This window comes from Mobula birostris, chromosome 3 (assembly GCF_030028105.1).
Source record: "Mobula birostris isolate sMobBir1 chromosome 3, sMobBir1.hap1, whole genome shotgun sequence".
NCBI classification, from domain to species: Eukaryota; Metazoa; Chordata; class Chondrichthyes; order Myliobatiformes; family Myliobatidae; genus Mobula; species Mobula birostris.
In genome coordinates, this window is record NC_092372.1 from 64,253,029 (window position 1) to 64,267,976 (window position 14,948).

General features: G+C 39.7%; 1 protein-coding gene across 1 annotated transcript in view; it reads left to right on the forward strand.

Moving 5' to 3' along the window:
- The window catches only part of LOC140194609 (gamma-aminobutyric acid receptor subunit alpha-2-like), a 209,132-nt gene that overhangs the window by 139,116 nt on the left and 55,068 nt on the right, over nucleotides 1-14,948 (forward strand). Inside the window, exons 5-6 of the mRNA XM_072251847.1 lie at nucleotides 5,812-6,032; nucleotides 9,643-9,725. Coding sequence (XP_072107948.1) covers nucleotides 5,812-6,032; nucleotides 9,643-9,725 — 304 coding nt within the window. The remainder of the gene's footprint in view (nucleotides 1-5,811; nucleotides 6,033-9,642; nucleotides 9,726-14,948) is intronic.

The window sequence follows — 14,948 nt, forward strand, 5'->3', positions numbered from 1 at the left end:
TCTGCCACCTGTCTTCAGGAGAAAGAGAGATAAGGAAAACAATGGAGCAGCATTTGGAGATGTTAATGAAGGGACGGGAGAGAGTAACGGAAGGAGAGCTGTCAAGATCGGCTCCCCCTTTGAACCCTGAGCTGTTTGAAGTGATGGACAGGCGATACCCCAGCAGGGGGATAAAAAGGGACAGGTTTGCTAAGGCAGGACACACGACACCCCGAGGTAACGAGACCCTGGAAGCGGTGCGTCTCCCACAAGTCGGTGGGAAGTTTTGGACGGCTGGTTGCGGGATCAAGCCATAGACGCACAGGGTGGAAAGGTACGATCGGCGGGAACCTGGTGTGTGTCCACCCTTGCCTGGGTGCCAGGTTCACCGCAGAGAAACGATCGTATCTGGAAATGGAGGGGTCACTGTCGGTGACCTCAGATGACATCACAAAGGGCTCGCCCGAAAGCTGACTGCGAAGAATGTCGAAGGTCTGTGTGGAAGCTGTTTGAATATTCATTCGTTTTGCTCTCTCTCTCTCCTTCCCCCCACTGTCCATCTCCCACGGCAGCGATTACTGTGAACTGAACTGAACTAAATTGAACTGAACTTTGCGTCACTTTGAAACTGGTCATTTACCCCTAGACAACGATAGAGCTTGATTGATCCTGTTATCTTCATTCTGTGTACATGTGTGTTTATCATTGCTGGACTGTTGCATTTATTATCCTTTTGATTAGAGTACTGTGTTGCTTGTTTCTTTAATAAAACTTTCTTAGTTCTAGTAATCCAGACTCCAACTGAGTGATCCATTTCTGCTGGTTTGGCAACCCAGTTACGAGGTACGTAACACGTGATATTGTATATAATTTGAGGGCATCGGGGAGCCACTATTAATATGCAGGAGACTCCCGGAAGTTCCGGCAGAGGTGGGATGTCTGCAGACACACACCAGTATATTGAGATTGACAGCTGACATTTGTTTCCTTCAGAAGAGTATACCCTGCAGTATTCTGCAAAGTAACAACATCTTTCAAGTCTAGATCAAAGAAAATGCCTAGATTTTACATTTGCGAATTTTTATATATTTTTGATGCTGAAAAAAACAAACTTAGCCACTTTTATTGGACTACCTCATTGGAAGCAGACGGAATTTGTTCCCCAGAGCAAATAGAATGAAAGTAATCTGTGCCACTAACTATAATAGTCTTACTAATACAGAAAATGGTTTCATATCAATACACGATCTATGCCGTAAAATTATAACAAGTTTCAATTAACAGCATAGTTCTTTTTTAATAATGAAGTTGATGTTTCCCTGGGCCTGTTTTAACTCCCACTCATTAAGCAATGCATGCTTTTCTGAAACTAGACCCTGGGTTACACCTTCATTTGTTGAGTCTCACTGGACAGCTTGCCCAATATACTTGAATTTAGGGATTTAAGAGATGACTCTTAAGACTCTCAAGAAGATATGAATAGAAAGTGGATGAAGCCAGTTGAAGTTTCTTATCTGCTGCACATTCAATAAGATCATGGCTCATAATTTACTTCAACACCACTTTCCCACGCTGACCCTGTATGTTTTGATTCCTTCAATATCCTAAAATCTATTAATCTATCCATTGGTAGTGCCTCTATATCCCACTTGAGCAGAGAATTTTGAAGGTTCCCCTCACAATGGGTGAGGACATTTCATACTTTAGCACTCAATTAAATTATAAATGGAAAAGTAGAATATTGTGGTGCTGATTATCTGACATAAAATTAAAAACTGCCAGAACCATCTCTGGGCTGATGCATCTGTTTCTGTGGCTTTTGATCCCAAGGCTATTATTTTTTACTTTATTTCTGGCAAGAATTTGGTCTGATTTTCATATTGAAATGCTCCCAGCAAACAGAGCTGTTTAGAGGGAGCAATAATCAGAAAATCACAGCTCCGTGCAACAGAATTTTCCATCTACTTAATGAGTTGATAGAAGATGGGCAGCTTGGCATGTAATTCCCTGATCATTGCTCAATATGGGTTCTGGTGTCAAGGCCAGCATTGACTAGCCATTAGCATATTGAACAGAAGGGCAGGTTCGAGGGTTCTGGTGGCCTGCTCCTTCTCATGATTTCTTGTGTATCTGAGTTTTTCATGTTTGCTGAGAGAATTTAATCAAGAAATCAACATTACTGTGTGCTGTTTCAGTCATTTTTTTTTGAATACTTATTGGACATAAGTGATACAAAGATTGATTTATTGTATTCATAGCATAGATACTCATTTAAACAGCTTTCTCTTGGTTGCCGCATATTTCGTCAGTCATTGCTTTTCCTATCTGTTCCTGTTTTGTTTCTACTCTATTGGTTGGCTTTTTTGCCTCACCCTTTTTATCTTTTTTATGTTTTTTTCCTTGCAATTGGATGAAGGCAATGATTGAGAAGTGGATAGAGAAATCAGGTTTCAGGCTTACCTTCAAGAAGTGGATGTTTACTTAAAAAGTAGCATTTTGCAAGGCATCCCTATGATGGTACTGTAAGGGGTCTGATATTTCTGGTTTGGGGGAGAAGCCATCATTAAAGACTGAAGGGGACTTGGCCAGGGATGCAGACTGAGATTGAAGAGCAGAAGGGGATTGAACAAACCAATAAAAGATTGTGCAGCATAGGTAAAAAAGATGGACAAGGTAGACCAGGCATAGTGAAAAGGCGTGATAGAGCAATTTTTTTTATATGGAAGTGAGTACTATACGTGAGATCTGTAATACATGATTAACAAATTCTGAATGAGATTGCTCATTATCTCCTTGCTGTGTAAGATATTATAATAGTGTCATAACTTGAGGCGACTAAATAATTATATATACTCTTTAGCTGCTAGATTATTATCCTGATGAAGGCATGTATTCTGACAAAAGCAGGGCAATTATGTGTGATATATCAGTTGGAATCATGTTCATGGCAATTAGCAGGATGTATAAGAGCTGCACTGAGTTTGGTAGCACTTGGAATTTAGCATTAAATGCATGTTTGGATGCTATGCAGCTCAATCTATGTGACCCTTCTTCAGAAATTATCCTTTTCAATTTGGACATCATTCTGGTGAACCTGCAGTGAGGTCAATGTAACAGCCATGAAGCCCAGTGCCCAGAAGTGAAAGTAGTATTAACTGAAACTTTGATTAATAAATGGGACTCCACTTCCTATGCATTTCAGTTCCTTCAAATGAAATACACCAGTTTGTTTTCTTTACTCAGCAATAATATTTTAATTATTCATTTGTTTGGACTCCTAGTGTCTCTATTGTGGGCTGCTCCTAACTTCCCACTTTTTCTAAGATAATTTGATCTATCCTCCTTCATATTTTTAAGTAGATAGCCTCACATTGGATTCCTCATATTGAATTCCATTTGCCACTAATTCAAGCATTCACTTTGTAAGTAAATAGCCTGCTTTAAGTTTTTCTGGTATAACTTGTATTCCCTTTTAAGTATGTTATCAATGATGAATTTGGGTTAAACCTGCCCAGTCTTGAATATAGTTAGTTGGAAGGCCCAAGTATGAGCTTATTAAGATCTTTCACTCTTTTCTTATTTCCCATTTCCCCTGCTAAATATTTGTATTTCCACAATTTTTCAGTTTCCCTAACTTCTTAGGTAAATGGGGCAAAGTGAATGCATCAATATATGTGAATTTATGTAAATTATCAGTAGAAGTCTGTTAGGACAAGTTAGACAAGAGGTATAAGGTAATTTTAAGTAGCAGGATAAGATGTTGATTCATAGTTGAGTAAATAGTTTAAGTATTTGTTGCTCAGCTTGGAGAAATTAGATATCCCAGAGAATCAGCATTATGTTCACTTTTTCAGACAGTAGGAAATTTTCACTACTGTCTGAAAAAATGGATTATTTCTTAGCAGACAGCCTACCTGCAATTATAGGTTTAATGGTAACTGGGAAGACATACCTGCTTTATATTTCAATTTTTACTGCATTTGCAAAGCTTCACTCTTGCAGCACAATTCTCTTGTTCCTGCATTCCTTTTTGTAATATCTGTGCAAAATGTAGGTAAACAGCAAATTTGCTGTTTTTTTTATTTTCATTAATTCCATCGTTTCATTGTTGTGAAATAATTCAGTGCTATAATGCACATAGCCTTCTCTTTGTGTCTAAATGACAGCACACTTTTGAAGTTAGCAGAGAAACATCATAAGCATATGCAGATTCATTATTGTAATATATTTATGATTTAATTACTTTCTCTAAACTCTATTCTGTGTTTTATGTTAACTGCTGTGGCTGTTGGAGAAAGATGTAAATTGATTCACCATACTGCATTCTCTGTGATATTTATCATCACACATCTGATAGGGATTGCTCTCTGTCATCCTTGATAAGCACAATTATATATTTGCCCTTTTCTAATTAGCAATTCCAGAAATAACTATAGATTGCACTTTTCTTTAGTACCAAGACTGAATTATTCAATGTAAACAGTGCTTACTTCTTTGAAACCATTAAATAACCAAATTTATTACGTGTGCAATGCAAATGTAAATTATATGCAAGAAAAGAAAAACATTAATGACAACAGAAAGGTTTTTGCATTTTTTAAATAAAGTAGAATGATCTAAAACCTATTACCTTACAAATTTTCTGTCACCTGGTAAAGAATATAAACAGCTGGATTTTAATGGACCACAGTTAAGTGTTTTGAGGGCCTGTTGCCCCATAATAATATTGTATATGTTGTGTACAACAGAATCAGCCTCTGGGAATTGACAAATCCAACTTATCAGTAGCTGTAGGGCTGCTGAGCTGTGCTAGGCAATGCAAGTTTTAGACTTCATATGGGATTGAGGCTGAAAAGCACCAGTTGAAGGTTTCATCCAGGCAACATTTTTAATGATTTTATAGTAGTGTTCTAGAAAGACAATCAATGGCATAGTTTGTAATACTTCAGTGTGCGATGATACTTTGGCTGACCACATTTAATTTTGGTTAATTTTGAGTCTTCATTTGGGTGAACCAGTAAGTACAAGTGACATGGACAATTTTATATTGTCATACCTGTATCTTCATTTTATGCTTGTGAACTAAAGCTCTACACCTTAAGCAGTTTCTTGCAATGCTACCTCATTATGTCCTCCCACAACAGCAAGATCTTAAAGTAAATTTCACACCTAAGAAATGGCTGAAGTTACGGGAGATCAATATATGCACGTCTGCATAAATTTTCAAGGAGAAAAGCAGGGAGACATAGGTTACTTGATGCATACCTGAAAACTACTTCCAATTTTGTCAAATTTATATCTGGTCTTATAATAGACATAAAATCTTGTTCTCAAAATACGGGTAGAATTTCAGTGTAAAAGATATATTGTACAAGATTTGTACATACTTAACTGAGAGGTCTTTTTATTTATGTTTTCCCCTGCATATGTGAATTTAACATAAGGTATTGTTAATGATTGCTGATAATGTTTTATCTGACAATGTTTGGTTGGGGCACAAATGCTATTTTCACATTAGTAGCATCACTTCATAATCAGAAATGGGCATTTTCCGGATTCCAAGAAGTCACAAACTGGAAATTCCTTTCTTTTGTTTCACAATTAAGAGGTTTCTATACACAAAGTCGGGAACACTATTTTTGGGTCTTTGGCTTAAGCTAAGAGATACAAACCAGTTTTCCATGTAAAATTGTCTTGATGTTACATGAAGACTAGCCTCTAACCATACTGTGGGAAAGCAGATGAAATGTGATAGATTTGATCTACATCTGACTATGCAACTTGCTTTTTTTTTTGCTTTTCTTTTGAATATAAACTGATTGCTGTTAACAGGAATATACAATTGATGTGTTCTTTCGACAAAGATGGAAAGATGAAAGGCTTAAGTTTCAGGGTCCAATGAATATTCTTCGATTGAACAATTTGATGGCCAGTAAGATATGGACACCCGACACATTCTTTTATAATGGCAAGAAATCGGTGGCACATAATATGACCATGCCAAACAAGCTGCTCCGAATCCAAGATGATGGAACTCTTCTTTATACAATGAGGTAAAAGATTCAATATTATAGAAAGCAGTAACTAGCTCTGCAACTTAACTGTTTGGTAGCCATTGTCTTGTGTCCCTACAATGAAATTAATGTTAACATTGAAAAGTAAATATAAATAAGCAAAAAGCTTATACTATCTTGCTGTCCCTTCACAGTGGCTGTGGAGCTAAATAAAAGGGTAAAATATAATCATGTGTTAATATTTGTTTGCTAAGACCTTTGTCATGCCAAAGGGTGCTGTAGGAATGTAATTAACAGATTAGTTGGCTTATGAATCCATTGTATCCAAATTAAACTCATATCATATCCTAAACAATAACCAGGCAAGGAAGATTCATATTTCAGTTCTAAAATTACATTAATATGTACCCTTTTGTTTAATTCATCCTATGAAACTGCAATGGTGAAATTGGCCCAAGCAAGAGCAATATTGATCTCTTAGAATAGTGAAGCACAACTACATTTCCAGCCGAAGGTCACCACCCATCTATCATACTGCATAAGATCAGAAAAAAGTCACTGAAATAGTTGGCTAGCACTTCAATGTGTCTGATGCCACAACAGAGACTAGAAATCCTAGAATATAGACCTAGGATTTCTTACTAGGGCCAACAAAGATGTTAATTTACTCAAATGTGGGATTAGGAGGAACATTAGAAATGATTATGAAAGCTCCCTGTCCCATCACCACCATTCTCCGCATCTTTGTTGACGTTCCCGACCCAACTACTAATATCACAAATCTGCCTGATTCAAGTCTTGACCACTGATTCCCCTGTCTGGTCTGATTTCTGATTCCAGTCAGGGATGTGAGCCCTGCACTAACTTCAGTCTCAGTGATGCCAGCAATTGGTTGATTGTGAACTTACCTGCAAAGTAGTGAGAATGGAGGTTCGGAACAATGTCAGCTTTGAACTGCAACATCCAGTGCCAGGGAACATACTCTGCAACTTCCACAGTTGGATGCATTAAAATTTTTAGTTCTGTTTCTTTGTTTTCTGTGTGTTACTTTATCACAAACTCTGACTTCAGAAGGTATTTTTGCCAGTATAGTTGGTGTTAATTGTGAATAAAATGCATATCATAGAATCATAGATTTGCATAGCACAGAGAAGCTCAAGTCCCATCATGTTCAACTCATTAAAAAACCTATCTGATTGGTCTCATTCCTGATTTTTTAACCACATGGTAACTTGTTTTACATTTTAAAGTGTTTATGCAAATATCTTAAAAATTTTATTTTGAAACCTGCTTCTAACACACCTTCCGTCTGAGTGCATTCTTGACCAAACATCATAATGCTGATTTTGTTGTCTCTGAGACTTTTTGTCATTTGTGTTAAATCTGTACTGGCCTTTCTGCCCTGGAAAACATTCTTTCTTATTCCATTGAGACTCTTCAAATTTCAAACACCCCTTCCAAATAGAAACATAGAAAAACTACAGCGCAATACAGGCCCTTTGGCCCACAATGCTGTGCCAAACATGTACTTACTTATTTTAGAAATTACCTAGGGTTACCCAGTGCTCTCTATTTTTCTAAACTCCATGTACCTATCCAGGAGTAAAAGGAGTAAAAGACCCTATTGTATCCACCTTCACCACCCGTCGCCAGCAGTGCATTCTACACACTCACCATCTCTGTGTAAAAAACTTACCCCTGACATCTTCTCTGTATCTACTTCCAAGCGCCTTAAAACTGTGCCCTCTCATGAAAGCCATTTCAGCACTGGGAAAAAGCCTCTGATTATCTACGTGATCAATGCCTCTCATCATCTTATACACCTCTATCAGGTCACCTCTCATCCTGTCGCTTCAAAAAGAAAAGGCCAAGTTCACTCAACCTATTCTCATCAGGCATGCTCCCCAATCCAGGCAACATCCTTGTAAATCTCCTCTGCACCCTTTCTATGGCTTCCACATCCTTCCTCTAGTGAGGTGACCAGAACTGAGCACAGTACTCCAAGTGGGGTCTGACTAGGGTCCTATACAATTGTAATATTACCTCTCAGCTCTTGAACTCAATCCCACAGTTGATGAAGGCCAATGCTCCGTATGCCTTCTTAACCATAGAGTCAATATGTGCAGCAGCTTTCAGTGTTCTATGGGCTCGGACCCCTCTGATCCCTCACACTGCCAAGAGTCTTACCATTAATACTATATTCTGCCATCATATTTGACCTACCAAAATGAACCACCTCTCACTTATCTGGGTTGAACTCCATCTGCCACTTGTTAGCACAGTTTTGCATCCTATCAATGTCCCACTGTAACCTCTGACAGCCCTCCACACTATCCACAACACCCCCAACCTTTGTGTCGTCGGCAAATTTACTAACCCATTCCTCCACTTCCTCATCCAGGTCACTTATAAAAATCACTAAGAGAAGGGGTCCCAGAACAGATCCCTGAGGCACACCACTGGTCACCGATTTCCATGCAGAATATGACCTATCTACAACTACTCCTTGCCTTCTGTGGCAAGCCAATTCTGGATCCACAAACGAAGGTCCCCTTGGTTCCCATGTCTCCTTACTTTCTCAATAGGGCTTGCATGGGGTACTTATCAAATGCCTTGCTAAAGTCCATATACACTACATCTACTGTTCTACCTTCTTCAATGTGTTTAGGCACATCCTCAGAAAATTCAATCAGGCTCGTAAGGCATGACCTGCCTTTGACAAAGCCATGCTGCCTATTCCTAATCATATTATGCCTCTCCAAATGTTCATAAATCCTGCCTCTCAGGATCTTTTCCATCAACTTACCAACCACTGAAGTAAGACTCACTGGTCTATAATTTCCTGGACTATCTCTACTCCCTTTCTTGAATAAGGGAGCAGCATCTGCAATCCTCCAATCCTCCAGAACCTCCCCCATCCCCATTGATGATGCAAAGATCATTGCCAGAGGCTCAGCAATCTCCTCCCTCGCCTCCCACTGTAGCCTGGGGTACATCTTGTCCAGTCCCGGAGACTTATCCAAATTGATGCTTTCCAAAAGCTCCAGCACATTCGCTTTCTTAATGTCTATATGCTCAAGCTTTTCAATCCACTGTAAGTCATCCCTACAATCGCCAAAATCCTTTTCCATACTGAATACTGAAGCAAAGTCTCAGCTATCTCCTCCGATTCCATACACACTTTTCCACTGTCACACTTGATTGGTCCACTCTCTCACATCTTATCCTCTTGCTCTTCACAATCCTCTTGCTCTTCACATTTTGAGTACCAAAATCCTTTTTTCAATATAGGCATCAAATTATAAATAAAAAGAAATTTAAATGCTATTTGAAACAGCAGATGTGTACATTTAAATTTCAGTGGTGATGATGTGACTTACAGGTTAATGATCTTCACTATAATTCAAATAAGTTAATTTTAGATATAAAATATATCAATTTGAAGACCATAATTCAACTATGCACTTATCAATGATAAAATAACGTGCAGAAAATCACTTTTTACTTCCCCTTGACAATGTGGATTCAGTTTGTGTAAACCTGAAAATTTATAATTGATTCAATGTAACTCTGAAAAAATGCTGGTGACAAAACATAATTTGTACCAGTGGCGGTTTCTTAAATGGTCAATTACTATATGTTCTCACAGGCTTACTGTCCAAGCAGAGTGCCCAATGCATCTAGAGGATTTTCCAATGGATGCACATGCTTGCCCCTTGAAATTTGGAAGCTGTAAGTATTGAGATTAGTATATAATCTGGTTTTCTTGATTTAAAAACTTCGATATACCAGTTACATTTATTGCATTCCATGAATTCAGGGCTATCTGCAATCTTAGCAGACAAAAGGGGAAATATCAAAGTCAGTTAGTCAGTGGTGCTTGACAGTGGCTTGGGAGAAGCGCAGCAAGTCTTCCCTCAGTGGCTACACCAGTACTTACCAGATGGAAGGTGGAGAGATGTAGCAAAGTGACACTCAGGTGGCTCTCCATCATGACTGCACTAGTCATGATCTGGTTTCTGGTGTAATGGCCATGGACAGCATCCTTCAAAGTTCCCGATCGGAATATTATACTTCTGGAGACTTTGCTTGATAATTACCAACAGGAATGTTTATCAATTTGAACTAAGTTAACATTTTTGTTATAATGGTTTGCAAAATGGCATGTGAATACTCCAATTATTACAATGTAATTTTCAGTGCACTTGTACTAATTTAAACATATAATCAGAATTTACATAAATCTCACAAAGTTAGGGTTCATGTCATATAGTGTTCTTAGTATAAGATTCACTTTTATATCCCTATGGTTGTCGGTGATAATGTCCAGTATATTTACAGTGCTCCACTTGCAACTTATTTTGATATTTGATGCCACAAATAGTAGTTTAATCAAGATGCTATAATTCTGAAATAAAAAACAGAAATTAATTCAAATACTCCACAAGTGAGGCAGCACCAGAGAGAGAAAACAGAGTAATTGTCTCTGGTTGATAACCTTTCTTTTGGACTTGGAAAAAGTTAGAAATCAATATTGTTTTAATTTCCATGGAAGGGAGAGAGGTGAAGGGAGCAAAGCAATGCCTGTATTGGGGTGAATACCACATATAGTGTAGTGCTGGCTGAGAAAGCAATGTCTTTATTGGGCTAAATACCACATATAGTGTCAGTGCTGGCTAAGAAAGATGGTGAAGTTGATCTGTTTGAAGGAGATGAAAATAGATGGAAATAAGAGAGGGTGCAGAGAAAGGTAAAAATGTTGACTCTGTGACATGCATTGCTATAATCTTAAATAAAAGAAAAATGTAGAGATACATAGCAAGTTGGCCAGCATCTGTAGATAGTGATTAATATTACCAGTTAATAACCTTTCATCAGAACTATTAATAGTTAAATGCTATTTTGTTAAAAAAAGGAGTTCAGTCTCCATTCTATTGATTCCTAAAATATAATTATGCCTTGGAAATTATTAAATGATTTGGATGAAAAATGTAGGTGGTCTGATAAGAAGGTAGCAGACAACACAAAATTAATGGAATTGTGCATTGTGAGGAAAATTGTCAAAGAATATAGCAGGAACTATATGTGGATTATTTGGGCAGATAAATGGCAGATGGAGTTTAATTCAGACAATTATGAGATATCATGTTTTGGGAAGTCAAATGCGAGAGGGAAGTATACAGTAAGTGGCAGGACTTCGAGTATTAATGTATAAAGGCATTTTGTTGTGCAAGGCTGTAGTTCCCTGAAAGTTGCAACACAAGTGGATAGGGTGGTAAATTTGATAAATTAGGTTGTAGCTGTACAGATAATCAACCACCCGTGTTCTCCTCTCCTCCCCCCCCACCCCACTCCCCAGCACATTACAGCCATTTGAGCAATAGAATACACAAATTGCTAGCCAAAAACATAAGACACAGAATAAATTCACTCTGTTTCATGTAGTCTACATAGTAGGACATGACACTAAATGACAATAGTAAAATTGTAACAATAAACTAAATGGTAGCAATAAACAGTTGATGTATCTGGCATGACAAATTAAACTGAGTCTTTGTAGAACCTCCTCTCCCCTCCTTGTTGCTTACACACAGAGATACTGTGTGATATTTTCTGCTTGTTTGTTTATCTCTTCTTTTAAACCCTCCCTTTCTTTCTCACATTATCCTAGTCTGCATTTTCCTTGTCTGACCACTTGGGTTGAATATTGATAGAGGCTAATTGCATATTCAGAGGCTGCAGAAATTTGGGGGAAATTTGGAATTTTGGAATTTTGTATTTTTCCCTAGTGTTGTGCTCTTTGCGAATCCAGACCTTACTGGCCTGAGGTTCAACTGATTGAAATGCTTGGTTTCCATGTGGTTGAGGAGTATTCTAGAAGAGACCTCAGTTGCAAGTAAGTTGGTTGATACTGTGGTGGGTATGGTGTCCTCTTGTGGGTGACCCAATCAGGAACCCAGAGATGTATGAAAAACATCTGATAGTGTACTGTCAAGCAGTTAATAAAACTCTTCCTTCACTCCAAATTTGTCCTTCACCTCCTGGATTTTCTGAGCTTTCCTAAACTCATCCAGGCAAGGTGAAATGGGTAAAGTAGGTTAAATATGAGGCTGGCACCACAACTATATTTAGGACCTAAAATTCAGCTAAGTTAAGTTTTTGATATGCCCCTGCCTATGAAAGGTTAGCTATATGGAAATAACTCAGAGAAGCCTAATGTAACAGCCCTTCCAAATGTTTCAACCATGTTTCATCTTCACTTGCCAAACCTAAAAGGATGACAGTGTAGGATGCAGAAAAAGGGCTCCTCACTTCTGCTGGTGATTCAATAATCTGTCACAAGGGAAGATTGGTGGCGGACCCAAATGCAAGACACAGACACTGAAGTACTAGGAACAGGACTCGGTGTGTCAAGAAAGCAAGTGGGGAAGAAAGGACGCTGGACATTGACACAGGCCCTGGATGAGACTAGGATGCAGGGCCTGGGCTAGGACATGGACAAGAAACACGGAACCCGGACAAGGAGCTTGGACTAGGGACATGGGACTCTGGAACTAGAGCCTGGACAAGGACCTGGAACCTGGGTATTGGTTGGGACTAGGAACCTGGATCTTGACTCGGAACTGGAATCCGGGTTTAGGCTAGGACAAGACATGGCTACAGGACAGGACGTGGCTAGGCTACAGGACAGGACGTGAGACTCCTGGACAGGACGAGGGAACTCCAGCACCGAACGAGGGAGCTCCAGCACAGAGCTGGGCGAGGTACTCCTGGGCTGGGCGACGCACATGGACAGGACAAGAACACGAAGCCTTGACTTGGTCTTGGGAGACAGGAACCTCGGAGCCTTGGACTTGGAACTCAGGAACCTGGGAGCCTTGGACTTGGAACTCAGGAACCTCGGAGCTTTGGTCTTGAGCGCGGTAAACACGGAGCCTTGGACTTGAACACAGGAACATGGAACACAGAGCCGGGACCCCTCCTTGGGAGCAGGACATAGGGCCGGAACTCGTACACAGCACACAGAGCCAGGACCCCCTCCTTGGGAACAGGGCCAAAGGCTGGGGTTCCTGCTATACACAGTACACTGAACACGAAGAGACAGTTCTCCACTCAGGGTAGTGGCAAACAGCCAGACCTACCCAGCGGAGGCGAGGACACAAAGAGACGGTTCTCAATGCAAGGTAGCGGCAAATGACCAGATCTACCTAGTGAAGGCGAGAACACAGAGACAGTTCCCAACTCAAGGTAGCAGCAAACAGCCAGACCTACCTAGCAAAGGCGAGGACACAAAGAGACAATTCCAAACAAAGACAGACTGTTCCTTATCTTGACACAGCAAGGCCCCGGTCTTGCTCCGGCGGTTGAACTTGACGGCATTACAGCCAAGGACGCAGGCAAGGCTTCAGAAGGAAGGGGAAGGGAAGGGAAGGGAACAGTCCAGCCCAAAATGAGAATCAGGTGCCTCAATTGAGGCACCCTAACAGAACAAGGGAAAACCAGAAAACCTGGAATAAGGATTGATGGACCGGACTGTGAACCGGAATGCGGACTTCACGGACCGGACCATGACATAATCAGCAATTATCTGTTTTTAGGATCTGACTTTACTGCATTTGGGAAGGCAGGAAATTTACTTGATGGCAGGTATTTCCATAGTCTCATTTTGACGTGCTGTTATAAGCATGCCAGAAAGACACTTAGGTAAAAATAGTAAGTTCTTTTTCTCTCTAATTTTGCAGATTGGTTTTCAAGATGCCCTAAGAACCTACATAGCTTTTCCATCAGGTTAATTCAGGAGAATGAGAAGCAAGGGCCAGAACAAGACCAGATGCGTGGTTTCCTCTAACTTTTTTTCTTTCTTTCATTCATAGAGATACAGCAAAGAAGCAGGCCCCTCATCCCAGCCCATCCATGCCTTACTCCCTCCCCCACCTGACTCCACCAGTTCGACCAATGCCTACTCACTAGGTCAATGTACAGTGGTTAGTTACCTTCCAACCACACATCCTTGATGTGGGAGGAAATAGCATTACCTAGAGGAAACCCACATGGTCACAGCAAAAATATGCAGACTTCGCACAGACAGGACACAAGGTTAGGATTGACCCAATCATCTAATATTTGAGGCAGTATCTACTAGGTGTGTCAATGTGCCTCCCACTTTATAGTGTCCAAATAGTTCTCCAAGATCCTATGTGTTCCTCACCCAAACTCCAGAAACAAAGTTGCAACCTTTTCTGTCCTCCAACCCATTTTTGATTGAAGATTTTGTCGAACCTTCTATTCATGCTTTACTTGCACAAAGGACATTTTTTTTCAATCCCATTAGCCCTGTGTCTATCAGGTACATGGCCTGTCGTTAATTTATCCCCTTGTTCTGCTGATCAGGTGTTTATTCTAGTTGATTTTGGACAGGGGTTGAGTAGATGAGAAGAAGGAGCTTCGCACTGCTATGGCTTTATATTGCTTGTGACAAGTCTCTCTACTCTTTAAACTGGAATTTACTGTGTAAGCTCAATGTTATTAACAGTTGATGAACCTTTTCTTCAATGTCTAGCAGAGCTTTGTGATCAATTTTATGGAGAACAGAATTATTTGAGATGTACACCTCATGTATTAAAACAGAATCTGCTGGGAATACTCACCAGGTCAGGCAGCATCAGTGGAGAGAAAAATAGAGTCACCAGTTCAGATTGGTTACCTTTCATTTGATGAAGGATCTTCAACTTAAAATGCTGTCTGTTTCTCTTTCCACAGATGCTGCTTAAGCTACTCAGTGTTTTCAGCATTCCTCATGCAATTTTACATTCCCAGCGTCTGTCTTTATTTTTTGTTTTCAATTGTACAGATCTGTGCATTTAGTCTTTTACAGCCAAGCAGTTGATGGCTTTAGGTTGCGATGGAAATTTAATGTGACTGAAATTATAACCACAGTTTGAAGCACAAGATCAA